The 18,708-nt window shown below is 35.2% G+C and overlaps 3 protein-coding genes across 4 annotated transcripts; 2 read left to right on the plus strand and 1 right to left on the minus strand.

The window, feature by feature from the left end:
- Positions 1–164: 164 nt before the first annotated feature.
- On the plus strand, positions 165–1,235 carry ubl (Ubiquitin-like protein 5). 2 transcript variants are annotated; one of them, XM_028302868.1, is made up of 3 exons: positions 165–274; positions 392–572; positions 899–1,235. In XM_028302868.1, the coding sequence occupies exons 2-3, from the start codon at positions 395–397 to the stop codon at positions 940–942; spliced, it is 222 nt and encodes a 73-aa protein (XP_028158669.1). In that variant the 5' UTR covers positions 165–274; positions 392–394; the 3' UTR covers positions 943–1,235. The 2 variants fall into 2 exon arrangements, with proteins under 2 accessions (XP_028158669.1, XP_028158590.1); XM_028302789.1 differs by having other exon boundaries at positions 177–316.
- Positions 1,236–11,034: 9,799 nt separating this feature from the next.
- On the plus strand, positions 11,035–14,565 carry LOC114352595 (pre-mRNA-splicing factor 38B). Its single transcript, XM_028304285.1, has 7 exons — positions 11,035–11,209; positions 11,278–11,406; positions 11,560–11,684; positions 11,848–11,983; positions 12,224–12,437; positions 12,785–12,937; positions 14,316–14,565. Exons 1-7 carry the CDS (start codon positions 11,194–11,196, stop codon positions 14,491–14,493), a joined length of 951 nt encoding a protein of 316 aa, XP_028160086.1. The 5' UTR covers positions 11,035–11,193; the 3' UTR covers positions 14,494–14,565.
- Positions 14,566–16,007: 1,442 nt separating this feature from the next.
- Positions 16,008–18,463, minus strand: GlyRS (glycine--tRNA ligase). The gene has a single exon (XM_028304066.1). It carries the CDS (start codon positions 18,358–18,360, stop codon positions 16,159–16,161), a length of 2,202 nt encoding a protein of 733 aa, XP_028159867.1. The 5' UTR covers positions 18,361–18,463; the 3' UTR covers positions 16,008–16,158.
- Between the last annotated feature and the right edge of the window lie 245 nt (positions 18,464–18,708).

The following is an 18,708-nucleotide window of genomic DNA, read 5'->3' on the forward strand; positions in this document are numbered from 1 at the left end:
AATTATCTATTTTACCTAAATAATAATTATAAGACACTGTTTTAAATAGAAAATTGTATAGGATTTTATTATTTTCCATAATCATTGGTATTGTTTAGTTTTGCTTTTACCTAACGATCAGACAGCTGTGAATGTGTAAACAAAACTAATTTGTCAGTGACAGCTGCTGCGCCTGCTGCCAGTGAACTGTCAGCTGTCAGTCATCTGTCAGTGAATCACAACACAACACAGTCACAATTTGTGATTTATTTCGGATTTTGAACAACAAAATAGTGTAAGAAGTTATATTTGAGTAATTTCATATTTCCAAGAAAAGGTTAATGCTCTGCTAAACTTATCGTATCTATAACTTTATAAAGTGCTCATTAATAACCTCTTACGTTTCCCATAGAAAATGCTCGAAGTAACATGCAACGATCGTCTTGGGAAGAAAGTCAGAGTCAAGTGCAATCCAGACGACACAGTTGGCGATTTGAAGAAGCTGATCGCAGCCCAGACTGGCACACGATACGATAAAATTGTATTGAAGAAATGGTACACAGTATTCAAGGACCACATCAAACTCTCTGACTGTATCCTTTTTAATGTATTTCGCACATTTTTTGATTGAACTTCGCTACAGTACTATTATACTACATTAATTAACAGTTTACTGGGTTCACATTTTTGCACTGTTTGAAAAAGTGTAGTCAGTTATTGATAAAAACAAATTTAATCAAAAATCTAAATCAAAAATATTTATTCAGTATAAACCACAAGTGGCACTTATGGGGCACTTTACATGTCTCCTTATCTTTTGGGCCCTACTAGCGCTTCGAGAGAAACATATGGCAAGTGCTGAGAAGAATCAAAACACTATTATTGTTTGTCTCTTTATTTCCTTAACATTTTTGTACAGATGAAATCCATGATGGCATGAATTTGGAGTTGTACTACCAATAAGAAGTGGAAGACTAAATAATTAAAATTATTTTTAAGTAAACCATTAAGTTAATAAATATACTTTTTTACTATAATGGAAAATGTCTATAGATACTTGAAAATAGCCATAACATGTGAGGGATAAAACAATCTAACTAGTGCTTATTTTTGGTTTTGTGTACAAGCAAATCTTGGTTGTCCATTTACCTAATAATATGTCATTAGTACCTACATCATTATTAGTCCTGTCAATCTGGAGATAAATATGAAGAAACTGTTTGAGTCATTCTAATATTTAATGCACCCAACCCACTTACCCTAAAAGCATTATCAACAAATTATAATTAATTAATGAAAGGTGGCACAAGAAAAGAGTGGCATTTTATAAATCTTTACTGACCATAATAAAGCTATTTACCACATACATAGTTGCTTTAATATTAAATTAGAATTAGAATTTTGAGAAAAAAATAACTTAAATTTCAATAGCAGCACCTGTTTTTTTTTTTTTTTTTTTTTTATAAATCCTTCCTGGCCTGGAATTTGTACCATTGGCCGAATACTTGTAAGTTGTCAATATATTCTTTCATTCATGTCGTTAAAATAAAATGTTTGCTTCCAGTTTGCTTCATAGAGAAAAGTAATACATAGGAAATAGAGAACCCTCTCTGTCAAATTTTTGAGCCTACTAATTGATAGCCTGGTGTTAAATTCGCTGTACTAAACCTACGTACGTAACGCTCACACACATACATAAAGTCCACGCACACATACATACATAAAGTCCACGCACACATACACACAGTTCTCGCACACATAGGCCCTCATAACCTTCAAGGAATTATTGTTTTTATGATGTACAATGTAGAATTTTTTCAAATCCATTATTTTGAAAATATTTATCTTACGGTGGGTAATATTTTCAAAACATTGGATTTGGAAAAAATCTACATTGCACATGGAAATGCAAATAAAACCAAAACTTTAAAATTTATAATTTTCATTTATTTACTTTTAAAATGTTTATGCTTAATATAATATTTCTGGGCTTCGTTTTTAAAGTAATCATTACAGTCTTTATATTCAATTTTACCACTTAAAATTCTATTAATTGACCGACACCAACTGTATATTAAGATATTCATGGTTGTATTAACAAACAATTCTTTTATTGGTTGGGCATGTACATCACATAATTGAGGGAAATTCATAAAAACATCTATATACATTTTTAAGTGCTGTTTTAACCTTTGTTTTTGTACATTTTTTTTTTGCAAATGTGTTGTTACAATTTTTTGAATGTCATTGAAACTACTAACTAAAGCACTTGAAGGGTAACATAGCCAGGTTTTTTGGTTATTATACTCTTTTCTACAAATATAATCGTTGTTTATATCACTTTTGTCCCCAACTAAAGTTTGCCTGCATGTCTTACAGGATTTAATTTTCTTTAGGCATTTCGTGAGGACCCAGCCACATACATAGTTTTTTTGTCCATGATCTTCAACCACATTGTCACAATCGTAAACTAATTCATCTACATGGTATATATTACATTCGTCATCATTATTAATAACATTAACATCATTTTCATCGGTAATATCAGAAGCCTTTTGAAGAAAGAAATCTAAAGTTTGCAAACAGTCATTGTTGTCTTTTTCGCAGTTCGCTCCTATAGAGTGGGCAGAGTTAAAATTACTAAGTAGTAACGATTTATATGCCCCTTCGAATGCTATGCTATTAGGAGCAACATTTCTCGCCCCATAGCTTCTAATATTACCGAAGAAATTCTCTACCGGATCCTGATTAAAGTTACGAGTTAACATGCAATCAAACAAATACGTTTGAGACAAAGTTTTCCAAATTAATTGCATACCTTCAAGTGTTTTAATAAAGTTTACAACCGAAGGTGGGGTCGACTCAATCAATCTGACCTTGTCATTAGTTTTTTTAGAAATAATGAATTTCATTGATTTTAATAATTTTATGGCTTTCTGCCATAGGGCATGATGAGGTGTTGCTCGTCTTACAGGTCCTTTATATATTTTACCCTCAGGTATATGGAATGTGTTACTGTTCAGTGAGTCAAAAACGTTATCGATCATCGTAACAAAAGGTACTAATTGTTGACATTCTTCAGGAATCAATTTACGAGCCACTAAATGAGATGCAGTGCACGCTACAGTGTGGCTAAAAACTTGTGCAGCGTTTTTCACTTTCATTTTTTTTATCTTATCTTTATATATATGTTCGTCTGTAAGCTTTCCTAAGCACCTTAATTCACCTAAATTTTTATCCGCCTCGTATAAAATTTGGAAATATTCCCACCTGATGATTTTTGTTTTATTATTATCATTATAATCTATGTATTGCATTTTTTTACTCAATAAATTATTGCGTAAACCTTTTATAAGGTGAGGCACGTCATACAATGGTATAATCTTTGTATTATTTATTTGAAAATAGTCGCCGTTCCAACTTTTACCAGATTTAATTATTTTTTCTCTGGTTTCAGCTACCAAAGCTGAAATAGCGGCCACGTTGCTAGGACCTTGGTCACACACTGTGCAAATTACTTTTAAGCCTGCAGCTACTACATTACTTATAACATCTTTAATAATATTTTTTAGATCATGTCTTTTTAAGCTGTTAGTTAAGTAATAGGCCACAGGTTGCTTGAAGTTTACCTTGATGCCTTTTACCATAAATACTAGAGCATGATTGGCAAATGGCTCAGTACCATGGCTTGTTAACCCTTTCAGCTCATCTTTCGCCGCATCAAAATGTACTTGTGGGGTTAAAGACATCTCGTCAAATATCAATGTACAAAGACGATCTTTGATATCTATATCTTTAATAGTTTCTTTTATTTTGGTGAAAACCAACTTGTTTATTCCGGGTTTCAATTTGATTTCAGCTAGAAGATTTTTCAGTGACTTCGGCGAAGGCAGGGTGAAGTATTTAGATAGTAAAGTGAAGCCTTTTGGGCTCCGCTTATATAGGTTCAAAGATAATATTTTTTCTTCCAAAGTGAATCGCCGTCCTTTTGCGCTAGTTCTTGTCAAACGGGTTTGCATTGCAGTAAATATTTTTGCTGGATTTGTCATTGTTTGAGTTACTTTTTTAAACGCAATTTCTTGACTAAGTTGCTCAGCCTTAGTGAGACGGGATTTAAAGGAATCCTGTTTCCTCCGAAGCCTATTTATTTGTCGCCTCAAGTGAATCACTTGCTTCCGAAGTGGTCTAACTGTGGGCACCAATAACGCTGGTATCTTCTTAACAGCACCTGAAAAGTTTATTATTTAAGTTATAGTTAAGAACTTCTAAATTTGGATATATTTTTTACAGAGAGACATAAATATTGTTAGGGATTGGTAAAAATGAAATAATATTTTCAAATATCGGTAGCTCAACTGTTTTGATGGATTGTGGTCTAGTTTCTTAGCACGCAAGAATTATGCAAAACAAAAAGTTCTTCTACTCATTAATTAGCATTTCCACCAGTTTAAGAGATATTAATATTGTACATTATTCATTCTGCGAATTTTTACGTTGATGGAAGCTAATAAAAAGTTATCTACTGTAGTTCATAACTTTTAGCATTATCTGCATAGTATCTCAAAAATTTTTATTATAAGTGCTTATCTCCAAACACAGGCATTTTTTGCTTAAATGGAGGTTCCAATCTACTTATTAACTAAAGAAACCTTGAAAACGTAATATTTTAAAATCATGCACATTCTGAGGTATTTGCTAATAGAAGTGCACTAAGGGCTTGCTTGCATGCTCGCCATAAAAAAATACTTAGTTTCTGCGCATTTAGGTGATAAGACACATGCAGAAGAATTATATTGTGTGTCCGGGGAAGTAATGATCAAACTATGTATCTATGAACATAAATTGTTTTTTCATTAAATAAATAAAATACTTCAAATTTGGGGCTTGATCAGCCTATCGCCACATTACAAGAATTTAAATTTTTGGTATTATACAGGATGGAATTTTGTAATGCCACCTGGAGGGAAAGTACTCATAATACTATTTATAGATAGATTATTTTACTCAAAGAAAACATTCTTTTACGAACGAATTTAAGTAAAAAAACAATGCAATGTATTACTAGTATTTGAGCTAATTTACAAAATGGGGAAAAATATTACTCTATGTTTATTATTTTCGATGCTATTGTTAAACAAAATGACCTCTTGTTCCGTTTCCATGCTTTATTTTACACAAACATGCGATAGACGATAAAAAAATGAATTTAAAGTATTCTCATCAATGAAATTGTGCCTAGATCACGCCCTAAAAGTTTGATCACTACAATACTTACTTCCCTGGACACACTAGACTTTCTTAAGTATAGTGTGAATATTAAGTAATATTAGAGATGAAACGGATATCCGGTAACTATCTGGTAGGCCGGATATCCGGCCTAAATTTACTATCCGGCCGGATACCGGATCGAAATATTGCCAAATAAAAAAGGCGATCTTTTTTTCACTGATGGTTTGATGACATGATGCATGCAGTTCAGTCAGATTACGCAACAAGTAAACTAATTTAATTTTCGCTATTCAATCACGCACGATAGCAACCGAAATCGCCCGTTGATCTGCCCCCTAGACAAGTGGCAAAATCTGACATTCTATTCAGACGGATTCGATTTTCGAAAAGTGTGACTAGTCTAGTCTACTAATACCCACTGATCGCCTTCGAAGCACTTGTGCGGCGCTAAACTCGTCACGACATGCAACGAGACAATGGGCCAACTATCCGGCTGCCGGATATCCGGCCTAGCAGCTGGCCGGATATCCGGTATCCGGCCAAACAACTATCCGTTTCATCTCTACTTAAGATTAACAATAAAAGCGATACTTACTTCTTTTAGATTTATTTTTCTCTATTTTGCAATAATTGTGTTCGCTAAGCATACATGCAGCAGTGCGAGGCTGTCGTGATATTTCTGAAAATATAATGTCGATAATATGAACAGATTTGCTCATCATTATGACATATACACGTGTTGCCTCTCTAACATTAATCGTGCAAAAACATACCAAGGCCAATGTTTTGTGAATGGAGTTTGACAGATTTTTGATGTTTGTTATGGCGCATCCACACATACCGGGCGGCACGGACAGCGGCCAACCCGGCGGCCAGGACGGCACACTGGCAAGGCATTTTGAAACCCGGCGGCATGTGTGGACACGTCATTAAAGAGCCTAAGAGGCAAGCCTTGTTATGTTTGACAAAACTATAGTGCAGCCACATTCGGGTAACAGTTGATATTACAAGCATTATTCATAAAAAAAACTTTAATTATGAAAACATTTTGTTTTCACACTCACCTGTTTCAGTTGAGTCTTGTGCATTTAATGAACTTCCGTTATTTTCTAATTCAGTATTATCTGTAATTAAAAAAAACACAATTATTGATATTTGTGCAACATTTTACCCTGCTCTATTCTGCATTATTTATGGTTAGACACTTTATTTCTCAAAAGAATACAATTCACTTACTGAGAAACTTAAATTTACACAAAAATACATTTTTATGAGTGTTTATTTTAACTTGTATGCACACAAAACCCATCTACAGACAACCGCAAATCAAGCAAAACAGTGGGACACCATAATATTTTGTAATTGTAATAGGAGCTATTTTGCAACAAAAAAGATAGTAGTAGTCTGATGAGTCGTCATCATTTAAATTAATATTATTATCATGAGGGCCATTATTAACACAGATTTAAATTGGTTTAGCAATAAATTTTAACTTACCAATTGAATCTTGTATAAGCTGGGACTGGCAGGCAGTTCCTTGATCATTTTCTACCACATTTACTGCAGCTACACCTAATAAAAAATCAGAATTCAATATCAACAATACAAAATGGATTGGATTTAAGAAAAATGATAATAACAAGATATTTATTGCCTTATTTATAAATTTAGTGACTAAATTCATTCATGGGACTACATAATGGGTTGGGACATAGGACACCTTTATTCATTGATTGGGGGCAAGGTCTCTGACAACAATGATAAGCCTATTATAATAAGTCACTACTTTACATTTTTATGAGTGTTTATTTTAACTTGTATGCACACAAAAACCATGTACCTACAGACAACCGCAAATCAAGCAAAACAGTGGGACACCATAATATTTTGTAATTGTAATAGGAGCTATTTTGCAACAAAAAAGATAGTAGTAGTCTGATGAGTCGTCATCATTTAAATTAATATTATTATCATGAGGGCCATTATTAACACAGATTTAAATTGGTTTAGCAATAAATTTTAACTTACCAATTGAATCTTGTATAAGCTGGGACTGGCAGGCAGTTCCTTGATCATTTTCTACCACATTTACTGCAGCTACACCTAATAAAAAATCAGAATTCAATATCAACAATACAAAATGGATTGGATTTAAGAAAAATGATAATAACAAGATATTTATTGCCTTATTTATAAATTTAGTGACTAAATTCATTCATGGGACTACATAATGGGTTGGGACATAGGACACCTTTATTCATTGATTGGGGGCAAGGTCTCTGACAACAATGATAAGCCTATTATAATAAGTCACTACTTTACATTTTTATGAGTGTTTATTTTAACTTGTATGCACACAAAAACCATGTACCTACAGACAACCGCAAATCAAGCAAAACAGTGGGACACCATAATATTTTGTAATTGTAATAGGAGCTATTTTGCAACAAAAAAGATAGTAGTAGTCTGATGAGTCGTCATCATTTAAATTAATATTATTATCATGAGGGCCATTATTAACACAGATTTAAATTGGTTTAGCAATAAATTTTAACTTACCAATTGAATCTTGTATAAGCTGGGACTGGCAGGCAGTTCCTTGATCATTTTCTACCACATTTACTGCAGCTACACCTAATAAAAAATCAGAATTCAATATCAATAATACAAAATGGATTGGATTTAAGAAAAATGATAATAACAAGATATTTATTGCCTTATTTAAAAATTTAGTGACTAAATTCATTCATGGGACTACATAATGGGTTGGGATATGGGACACCTTTATTAATTGATTGGGGGCAAGGTCTCTGACAACAATGATAAGCCTATTATAATAAGTCACTACTTTAGAACTACACTAATTATTACCTATACATAATAATATAACAATCAAATTCATTAGACAAAATTATACTATTAAGTTTGTTTAGTACTTTAGTTTTCTTATACAGTTTGTATCAATGCATTCTTGTATAAAAATATATTTACCAGGAATATTAAGTGATGGCACCGCTAAACAATTGAGGCGATGACTTCGAGTCCGGTCACCATCACTGAAGTGACTGTCACATACAACTTTCTTTCTATAATTTTCATAGTCCAAGTTAGTTTCCAAACTCCCGCCTGCTACTGTCACCCATGCTCTGAACCTCTCCGGAAATTTGTCAGGATTTGGAAAGTTATGACGTATCATACCTGTAAGAATAAAGAGGATTGGTCCAATCCTTATTCAACAAACATTAACATTTTGACAAATGACAGGAACTAGACAGAAATAGGTTTAGTCGAAGTGAAGTTCCCAATATAATAAATATATCATCACATAGCAATGTTTGTTTTTAAAATCTTTACAACTCAAATATTTGTTACAAAATACCTCTATTGCTCAAATAAAAATAAGGTGCCAATCATGATTGTATCTTATAATTCACTGTAAAAGTAAGTATACAGGTCTCAGGTGTTAAATTTTGGACAGACTTGGTGGTATTCTATCTTTAATCAATCCTAATCAAAATCCGTCCGACAACTGTCAAATTTCAATATGTTTTTGGTCAAACTAACTGGGGTGTTTGATATTTTTACATTTTCATATTGTTTTTAAACTAAATTAAATTTGACAGTTGAAATCCGGATGTGGGCAAAGATTGAATAATGGAAAACGGGCATATGAAGATTAAATTATAAATGGTACCAGTTTATAGGTTACATTAGAAACTAACTTGATAACCTAGATACATAGATAATCATTAAGTTCTTCAGATCGCTGGGAACAAAACACAAGAGGGCGATTACATCCACACTTTTGCTCGTCAGTATAATTTGGTCTTACGGAGGCATTTGTTACTGTTTCATGCAAAAACGTATTTTGATAAAATAAAATACACAAATTGACAAAAAGGAGTCAATCTAGAAATGATATTAAGATAATTGCCCAAATTACAACAATTAATGTCAATTAAGCTAGTATTTCTGTTGCAAACTAAATTTCACATGGGAGAAGCCGTGGACAAATACCTACTTGTAAGATTTTAAAAAATACTTCAAACTTACCACTAGAAGGTGGGCAACCGAATGTACAACGCTTAGGCATCGTAATGAAGTTTATAAACACACATAATAAAACACAAATTACACAAAAAGCGTCTTTTCGCAAATGATTCAAAAACACAAAAAAAGAAAGCGTCTTTTCGCACATTGAGAAAGCGTCTTTTCGCGAGTCGTGTCGGAACGCACAAAACCTCGATGAATAGTAGAACAGCAGAAAGAAGGAGTAAACTCGACTTCGACTGGACTCTTCAACAGTTCAAGAGGGCTCAGCAGGAAACAACGATGAAGATGAAAGCACAAACATCAGCCATTTTGTGTTTTCTAACAAAATTCTAGTAGAAAGAAACAAAGTTGCCATATATTAAATAGTAATTTCTACTACTCTATTAGTAAGTTTTAACAAAAAATTACAACTTTCAGTTTTAATTTTAAAACAAATTCATTTCATTTAAAAAAAATTTTCACATTGTAAATAACAATATTCTCAAATATATTTTAATTAAGAAAAAAAGGAAAAATTAAGGAAATTGTAGCAGCGACATCTAGAGTGTTTTAGAATAGTTAAAAAGTATTTGAATTTACTATCAGATGCCGCTGTTTGTAAGCAAGTGTCACTTGGATGAGCGAAGTATGGGAGTTTCCGTACCCTGGTTTGCTNCATAGGTCTCGTTAGTGGTGGCCATTTGGACCACACTCCATACATTTTTGGTCATTGTCCTTTAAGCTTTCTCCAGTAACACTGATATTATTATACTGTGACTCATCAAAGTCATCATTGTCAAAAATATTGACAAATCGCGAACTGTCACGGCCAAAAAACTGACACGCGTCCGTCCTCCGTAAGCGCCACCGCGCGACTGATTGAGATTGTCCAAGCCGTCATGGACGATTTTTTCCACATTTTTTAACATTGTAACTAAATAAGACGCAATATAAAAATTTCATCCGTTAAAAGCCCTCAAGTTATTTCTGAACTTTAGTTTAGTAAAAGATTTAGAATCTCAAATCGCTTATTTTAAAAATAAAACCATAAATAGAAAACGAATAGAGGTAACTTTGGGAATTTATTCTATCGAGTCAACTTCATCAAATCGTGTTTCCATCCGTTAATAGCCCTAGAAAATATCATCAACTATGCCCAATAAAAATCTTAGCCTTTAATTTTACTGTTTAGTACCTCAAAAATGAAAAATGAAAACCTCATTTTCGAACAAACCACAGCTAATTTTCATAGTGGACTGTACTATACGATAAACATGTCAGTCAATTTGACAACCTTTGTCGGAAACATTATTCAATGAAAATATTGTCCGAACCCTTAGTATTTCTCTTCGACAAATACTTTAACACATTGTGAACCACTTTTCTTTCACGACTATAAAAATATTTTAGCAATTTAATTCATAAAACCAATTGCGCACATTTAAAATAAAGTTTGTTTACACTTTGACAGCAATAGACTGACATGCAAGGTGACATGTCAATGAAGTTTTCAGTTACTGTTGCCATTAAAAGAAATTAGTACCATTAGTTTTCCGCAACATGGCGAGGGTTTTTATGTTCCTGGTCAGGCTATATATTGAAAATGACTAAAAGTGCATGACAAACATTTCAATATCAAATTTTCTAAAAGAAAACACTATTCCCTTACGTATTCTGTAATCCTATTTAAAGATTTTAAATCCAGAGGCACTGCCTAACATTTCGGAACCGATAGTTTGTCTATGGTTTGAAATCTCATCATACTGCATTGCACTAGTGTGGTAATATTTCATTTCCGGTTTGTGCTCTGTGGTATTTTTATGATGGCCGCCGTTGTGCTAGGATTTGTTGTCATCAGAAAATTGTGAACTTTGTTGCTTAGCACTCGCATACAAGTGTTATCCGTATTTTTGGCACCTTTAATTTTTAATCATAAGTATTTAGCTTAGTAAAATGACTGAAGTCGAAGGTGAGTAGAGTTCTGGTTTGACGCCAAGTGTTTTCTTTAGCAGAGTCATTAACATCTTTGCTTTTCAGAGTTCAATCAGCAGAAGCCTGGGAAAACGAGTAAACAGCACAATGTATTACCAATATGGGGTAATGAACAAACTATGAATCTGAACCCTTTAATATTAGCAAATATCCAAGGTTCTAGCTACTTCAAAGGTAGGTAAGCAAACATACCAACGCACAGGAGTTTGGACTGAAAGTACCACGTTTATTTTGTTTTATTTTTGTGAGAAAGTGTTATTTATTTTGGAATCAGTATGCCGAGATTTCGAAATCGGCTGGTTATTCATGTTGTTGTTTTGTCTGCAGTGCACCTATTCAAGTTGAAGACATACCATGAAGTCGTTGACGAGATCTACTATCAGGTGAAGCACTTGGAGCCATGGGAGCGCGGAAGTCGCAAGACTGCAGGCCAAACTGGCATGTGTGGCGGCGTGAGTATGTTAATCAACAATATTCATTGTTGTACTGTATTTCAAGCCCTAATTAAGTCCATGAAACTAAATTTACTGGTGCTTTGCTGAAATCTAAGATTTTGATTAGAATGTGCAATTTTCATTCATGACTTGTCTTCATCATTATGAATGTTTATTTTAGGTGCGAGGTGTGGGTGCTGGAGGGATAGTGTCCACTGCATTCTGCCTGCTGTACAAGCTGTACACGCTGCGGCTCACACGCAAGCAGGTCAATGGCCTCCTACAGCACTCGGATTCTCCTTACATCAGAGCTCTTGGTAGGTATCAAATATGAATAGTTTATAATATTTTTAACTAGTAATGTAAAATATGGATTCTAAACTAGATGGTGTCAAACAATGTTGGTCCTATTATGTGTGATTAATTACTGCCTAGATTTTGTCCATCCTATCTCATGTGACATGCAATAAATAATTTGAATTTGAGACCTCAAGTAAAATTATTTCATTGAAAAAAGCCAATAACTTACAAATACTCTGATGGACTCAATTTTACAGGTTTCATGTATATTCGTTACACTCAACCGCCTGCAGACCTGTTTGACTGGTACGCCGAGTACCTGGATGATGAAGAAGAAGTGGACCCTCGTGCAGGAGGTGGGGGCAGCACAACGATAGGATCGCTCGTGCGTCAAATGCTCATAAAACTGGACTGGTTCAGCACACTCTTCCCAAGGATACCTGTGCCGATACAAAAACAAATTGAATTCAAGTAGGTAACGTTTTAGAGTTCCTTTGAAAGTGCCTATGCATGCAACATTTGTTTTAACCAGCAATGTGTTCTGAAATTATACTTCAATTATTATTATCACTAATATTGTAAATTTCACTAAATCATTGCATAAAGTTTTTCCACAGTCTTTGATTGTGGCGACTGGAGCATTGCAGCACAATATCGTATGTGATTGTCCAAACTAGTGCTATTTTGCTTTTTATTACCTTGTTTTCGGACTTTATTTAGATTTTGTTCAACATAAAAACTTACACTCAAGCACTTAAATGGATTGCTCAGAAGTTTCAATACATTATATAAGTTACTAAAGAGTTTTTGTGTATCAGGCTAGGGGAGCACAACAGGCAGTCGGCGGCTGCGAAGCCGGCGCCGGCCCGCGGCGGCGGCAGCGGCAACAACTACAATCCGGCGCGCGTGGACTCCGACCGCCGGGAGCACGACGACAGGGACCGGCGTGACTACGGAGACGCGGAAAACAGGTACATACATCCACTTTAATCACAAAAGGCCCGGTTTCCACCAAGGCAAAGCGAATGAATGATTTAATGAAATCATAATGGTTTTTCAAAACATTTCTTTACTCCGCTCTGCCTTGGAAACCAAGCCTAATAATCAACAGAAACATGAGTTGGAACACCACAGTCTAAACTGGCCATAAGTAATATATTATTGCACCATGGACCTATAAAAAAAGGCGGACGGAACTCGCGCTACAACAAAACTGTGACGCAAAATTTTGGCGTTTGTCTATTGTGTGAGTGAATTTAGGGATGCCATGTTAGCCAAAACATTTTACCCATTTATTTTAAGAAAAACATAGATCGGCAGATGTTACTTGGAAATGTAGACAGAATTATTCCGTGCCATTTTAAAAGGATGAAAGGTGTATGCGTTGAGGTAGGCGCGAAATTTTCAATGTTCAAATTTTTTTTTTGTTTACAAGTCAGTGTGTCAGGGTATGTACATAATGTTGATCAAAAATAATTCACGCAGTTACAAATTACGAATCTTGTGTACATTATAATCATAATCTTATGCATCATCAATATATTATTATTATCTCTGATAGATTTTTTTTAACATACAACCTGACACTGACTTGCAATCAATGTAAGAAAATTTGAATTTCGCAGTTCCACATTTTTGGGAAGGATCAAATTTGCCTATGAAAATATATCCCATTAAAACACAATAATTATGATAAATTATTTTATTTCCATAGTATGCGTAATACATAACTAAAAAGTCCTAAAATCATTATTAATTTCCCATATTTCGGGTAATTTTCCCACGTAAATAACTGAGAACACTGGTCTTTGACGTATTATTTTTTCGAATGAATGACATTTGATTTCAATTAATTTCAATATTTTAATGTCGAGAAATAAGTGATTGGATTATTATTTTACCTGTGAAATGTGATTCCTTAATTTTTGTTTGTTCGAACAGAACGGTTTTTACACAATTTCATCACACAAGACATGTCGTATTCGTGTTGTTTTTTCGCTGCTTAAATGTGTCAACTGTGTGAAGTTTGCTCTCGAAGTGGTGTAACAGGGTGTGAATGTGTGCGTGCCGGCCTGTACGTACAGGCAAGCTGGTGTATCCTAATGTCACAGTATTTTGTTGATGAGACTCCGTCCGACTTTTTTTATAGGTCCATGTATTGCACTTTCACTTTGTCCAGCAGTGGACGTCATTTGGCTGAAACGAACGAACGAACTTTCACTTACATCTGAATTCAAAATTGTATTCTGTTTTTGATACTTTCGTCATGTAATTCACCTTCACAATAAAAAAATAGCTAGCCTCTGACTCACATGGCCTATTTTTCAAATTATTATGGTTTTGTTTCAGATATTCCAAAGACAGGACAAAACGTGACGACAGGGATAGAGACCGTGACCGTGAAAGAGACAGACGTGACCGCGACCGGGACCGTGACCGCGACCGCCGAGACCGCTACCGCGAGCGGTCCCGCTCCAAAGACCGCCACCGCCATCGGTCGCGCTCCAGAGACCGTCGCTATAGATAATGATAAGCTTACGCATTGAATAATGTTGCAATAACTTTGTGTCCTGATAAAAGAATATCTGATGTTCGCTAATTTTGAGTTTTATTTCATTTGTCCTGCTGAGAATTTTTCCGATTGCGACGTCGATTTTAAAACCTTATACATAGTAGAATAGTTGCAAACTCGTAAATATTTCCCACTAGCTTTTGCCCGCGGCTTCACCCGCGTGAAATTTAATTTGTCACAGATGGTCATAAATTATAGCCTATATGTTATTCTGGGTTATAAACAATAATACTGTAAAGTTTCATTTAAATTCGTTTAGTAGTTTTTGCGTGAAAGAGTAACAAACATGTTAACATCCAGACATCCATACAAACTTTCGCATTTATAATATTAGCTGTGATATTAGTAAGAAGTAAGATTTTAAAAATAGATTATACCTACACACCATCCTAACTTTCATACAAGTGATTTCACCCTAGGGTTTCTGCTCGAGCTTTCTCGAACTCGAGAAAACTCGAGAAATTTGGCTTCATTCGAGACGAGAAAAAAATTACCGGAGCTCGAGAATTCTCGAGTTTCGATTTTGAAGCTTTAATATTCTTGAAAGCCTATTTTCTTAGACAAAAGTAAGTTTTTAATTATTTAATAGGTTAACGTTGCGTTTAGACTGGCCTAGTCTTTCCTTTTTTTAACTAATTTGATTTGCAAGTAATGATCTTAACCGAAACTAATAATGTTCACCTACGATGCTATATTTTATTATGTTTGTATAACTGACTGATTTAAAGACTGAAACTTTTTTGTTAACTATCTGTTAGTTTAGGTACTCGTAAATACGTTTATTCAAGTCGTTATCTTTAAGTTTAAAAATTTATTTAAAAGTTTTTTTTGTTTGTAAATGTAGGTTTATTATCGTAATTTTTCAATTAATTTGGACTTGTGTTCTTTGGAAAACAAGTGATTCAATTGGAGCTCCAGATATTTATGGTTATTAATCCTTAAACTACACGCGACTTTATGACTTTTGTTCCTTTAGTTAATTACTAAGTTATAATTATTCTACTAATATTATAAATGCGAAAGTTTGTGTAGATGTCTGGATGTTTGTTACTCTTTCACGCAAAAACTACTGAACGGATTTTGTTGAAACTTTACAGTATTATTGATTATAACCCAGACACATTATAACATAAATAAAAACCCGTGTTTTTATTAAATTTCAACCAATTTCAACAGTTTTAATTAAAAGACTCGAGACCCGAGAAAACTCGAGACTTTGGCCTCGAGAAATCCCGAAACTCGAGAAAAAAAATAAGTCGAGAAATCAGAAACCCTATTTCACCCCTGTGACTAAGCTATATTATGTACTCCACATACAAAATAATTCGAATTAAAATGCAAACATGGCATGTTGCGAAACTGCTGTGTGTAAAATACACAACCGACCTACTTTACTGTTCATCATAATAAAAATACTTATGCATTAATAAATATTTCATGAGTAGGCACTTTAATAATAACTAGAGACATATTTTACAAGCTATTTATTACGCAAATTATTGTTAACAAATTGATAGAAAAAGAATATAAAAATCAAGCTTAAATGCTATCAAATAAATATCTGGAAAAACAAGTAGGTAAGATCATCTTGCAGCTGTTCCAACGAATGGGCGTGCGTCATTATGCCGCAGCGCCTTTCACATTTTCCTGCTGTTCAAACTTAGGGTATTTTTGCTCCACATCTTTCCAAGATATTTTGCTGTTGGAGAGATCTCGCACTACTGAAGGCACTTCAGATATTGGCAACCTTACTTGTCCCATACTATCTCTCTCTCTCAATGTCACAGTGTGTGGCTCTTTCACAGAGTCAAAGTCAACAGTAATAGCGTATGGCACGCCCAGCTCGTCTGTTCTGGCGTACCGGCGCCCAATCGAGCCTGAGGAGTCATCCACCTTATGAGAGACATCCACATTGGTCAGGCCTTGAGATAATTCCCTGACAAATGGCTGGAACTCGGCATTGCCACTGAGAGGCAAAACGGCACATTTCATGGGAGCCACAGTGGGTGGCAAGGAGAAGTATGTTCTTTGTTCATCACCTTCTCTCATTTTGAAGCTGTGTTCCAATATACAATACAGAATCCTGCCAATTCCAAAGGATGGTTCAATAACACTTGGGATTATTTCTTCAACATGAACTGTCTTTTGGCTCTTCTTCACACTTACTAAATTGGGAGTCAGTTTGAAATCTCCATTGCTAGTGGCAAGTGTGTATTCACCATCACTCTCCAACTTGGTCTGCAACTGGTCAAGAGAAGCAGAATCTAGAGCAGCAAGAGCATCATTAATAGCTTTTGCATCCTTTTTGAACTCTTTGCCAATGGCTGCCTTGTTGGCAACAGCTTCCACAACTTCAATCTGTTTGGGGGCTGGCAGTTTTTTCTCAGCCGCCAGTCTGATGCCAGTTGCTTTAGTGTGCTGGGTCAAATCATAAGCAGACCGGTCAGCACAGCCCACACACTCTATCCAGCCGTAGCTTGACAGACACTCAGCATCCCAGCAGTCACAGGCATAGTGAGCCATTTCATTGCCCATGTGCTGCCTGAACCTTAGCTTTTTAGGGTCAATGCCTACTGCTAACAGGTACAAATGTATTCTAGCCATGAAGTATCCTAGAGTCTCATTATTGACAGTGCCATTGGCCACTGCTTCCCCAATGGTGACAATTTCTGCAGCTTTTCCTTGTTCCTGGTTGTTGGCTGAATAAAGTAACATTTTTGTGTCCTTGACTGATTCAAACTTGGGATGATCCTTGGAATCACAGAAGTGCTCAATTTCACACATAGTAAACTCTCTTACTCTCAATAAACCAGAGCGAGGTGAAATTTCATTTCTGAATGAGTTACCAATTTGAGCAGCTGCAAAAGGTAGTCTGCCCTGGTTGAATTCAAGCAGTCTCTTGAAGTTGACAAATATACCTTGAGCTGTTTCAGGTCTCAGGAATCCTTTTACCAACCCAGAAGGACCAATTTGGGTATTGAACATAAGGTTAAACTCAATAGGAGGGGTCAATTCATTGCCACTGACTGGAGACTTCATATCAAACCTCTTCATGAGAGCTGACATCTCATCAGCTGTCATTCCATCAAGTTTAACCAAAATATCTTCAATCTCTGCCTTGAGCTCTGCTTTTGTATTCTTTTCACTTTTTATTTTTTCCAAATGTGCTTTTATCAAATGGTCTAACCTGAAGCATTCTCCAGTCTTTATGTCTTTCGTCATCAGGTCCGCGAACCGTTCTACGTGGCCAGAAGCTTTCAGTACTGGTTCAGGGGTGAGGATAGAGCAGTCAACTTCCAACATTTGCTCTTGCAGAATGAAGTACTTTCTCCAAAGTTGGATCATGTTGCTCTTCAGAGCGCAGCCCATGGGCCCGAAGTCGAACTGGCCGGTGATGCCACCGTAAATGGCAAAAGATTGGTCATAGAAAAACCGTCTCTTGATCAGATCCTCCATTTTAGCACGGTCGAAAAGCTCCTCTGCTGGTGCCAAGCTCAACTCTTTGTCTTCCAATACTTTCTTTCTGGCCTTCAGTTCAGCGACAGCTTTTTTGACGTCGATTTCAGGTGCTTTCTCCTCCTTCAACTTTCTAACCAAGTCACCCTGTTCCTTCACGCTGGCACGAAGGGGCGCAAGGATTTCTTCAATTTTTGGATCAGCCATGATTATTTCTCGAAGTGGATTAGGGATTTTAATTTTCCGATGGAGTTTGTTTGTTCCCCAGTGCTGCAAGCTGTGAGTTCGCCTCAAATGACTGCAAACAGCTGGTGAATATTTACTAAATACACTACACTTATGAACTAAACTGATAATGTTTCTCATTTAACTATCGATGTATATTTGCTTTAGCTGGTAATATCACATCTGTTTGCCGGCTAATTTCATAGAAATTTTTGTTCGCGTGGTGCTGACGAAACCACGACGAAATCAGGGTTGCCAGATATCAGCTAACTCAATTCGCCTAATTTTTCCTACCGAGTAGCCTAAATCGCCTAATATTTATTTTTTTCCTGAAGTAGCCTAATTCGCCTAACATTTTGAGGTAAGTATACAAAAATACATATCAAATCGACACATTAATGACAAACAGCTGTTTATCTCTTTCTAACTTACCCATGGTGACGTATGAAAAAAAGATAGATAATGTTTGGTCAGCCTACTCATTCTGGC

Source organism: Ostrinia furnacalis, unplaced genomic scaffold (assembly GCF_004193835.3).
Source record: "Ostrinia furnacalis isolate ACB-3 unplaced genomic scaffold, ASM419383v2 OfSCF0048, whole genome shotgun sequence".
Lineage (NCBI taxonomy): Eukaryota > Metazoa > Arthropoda > Insecta > Lepidoptera > Crambidae > Ostrinia > Ostrinia furnacalis.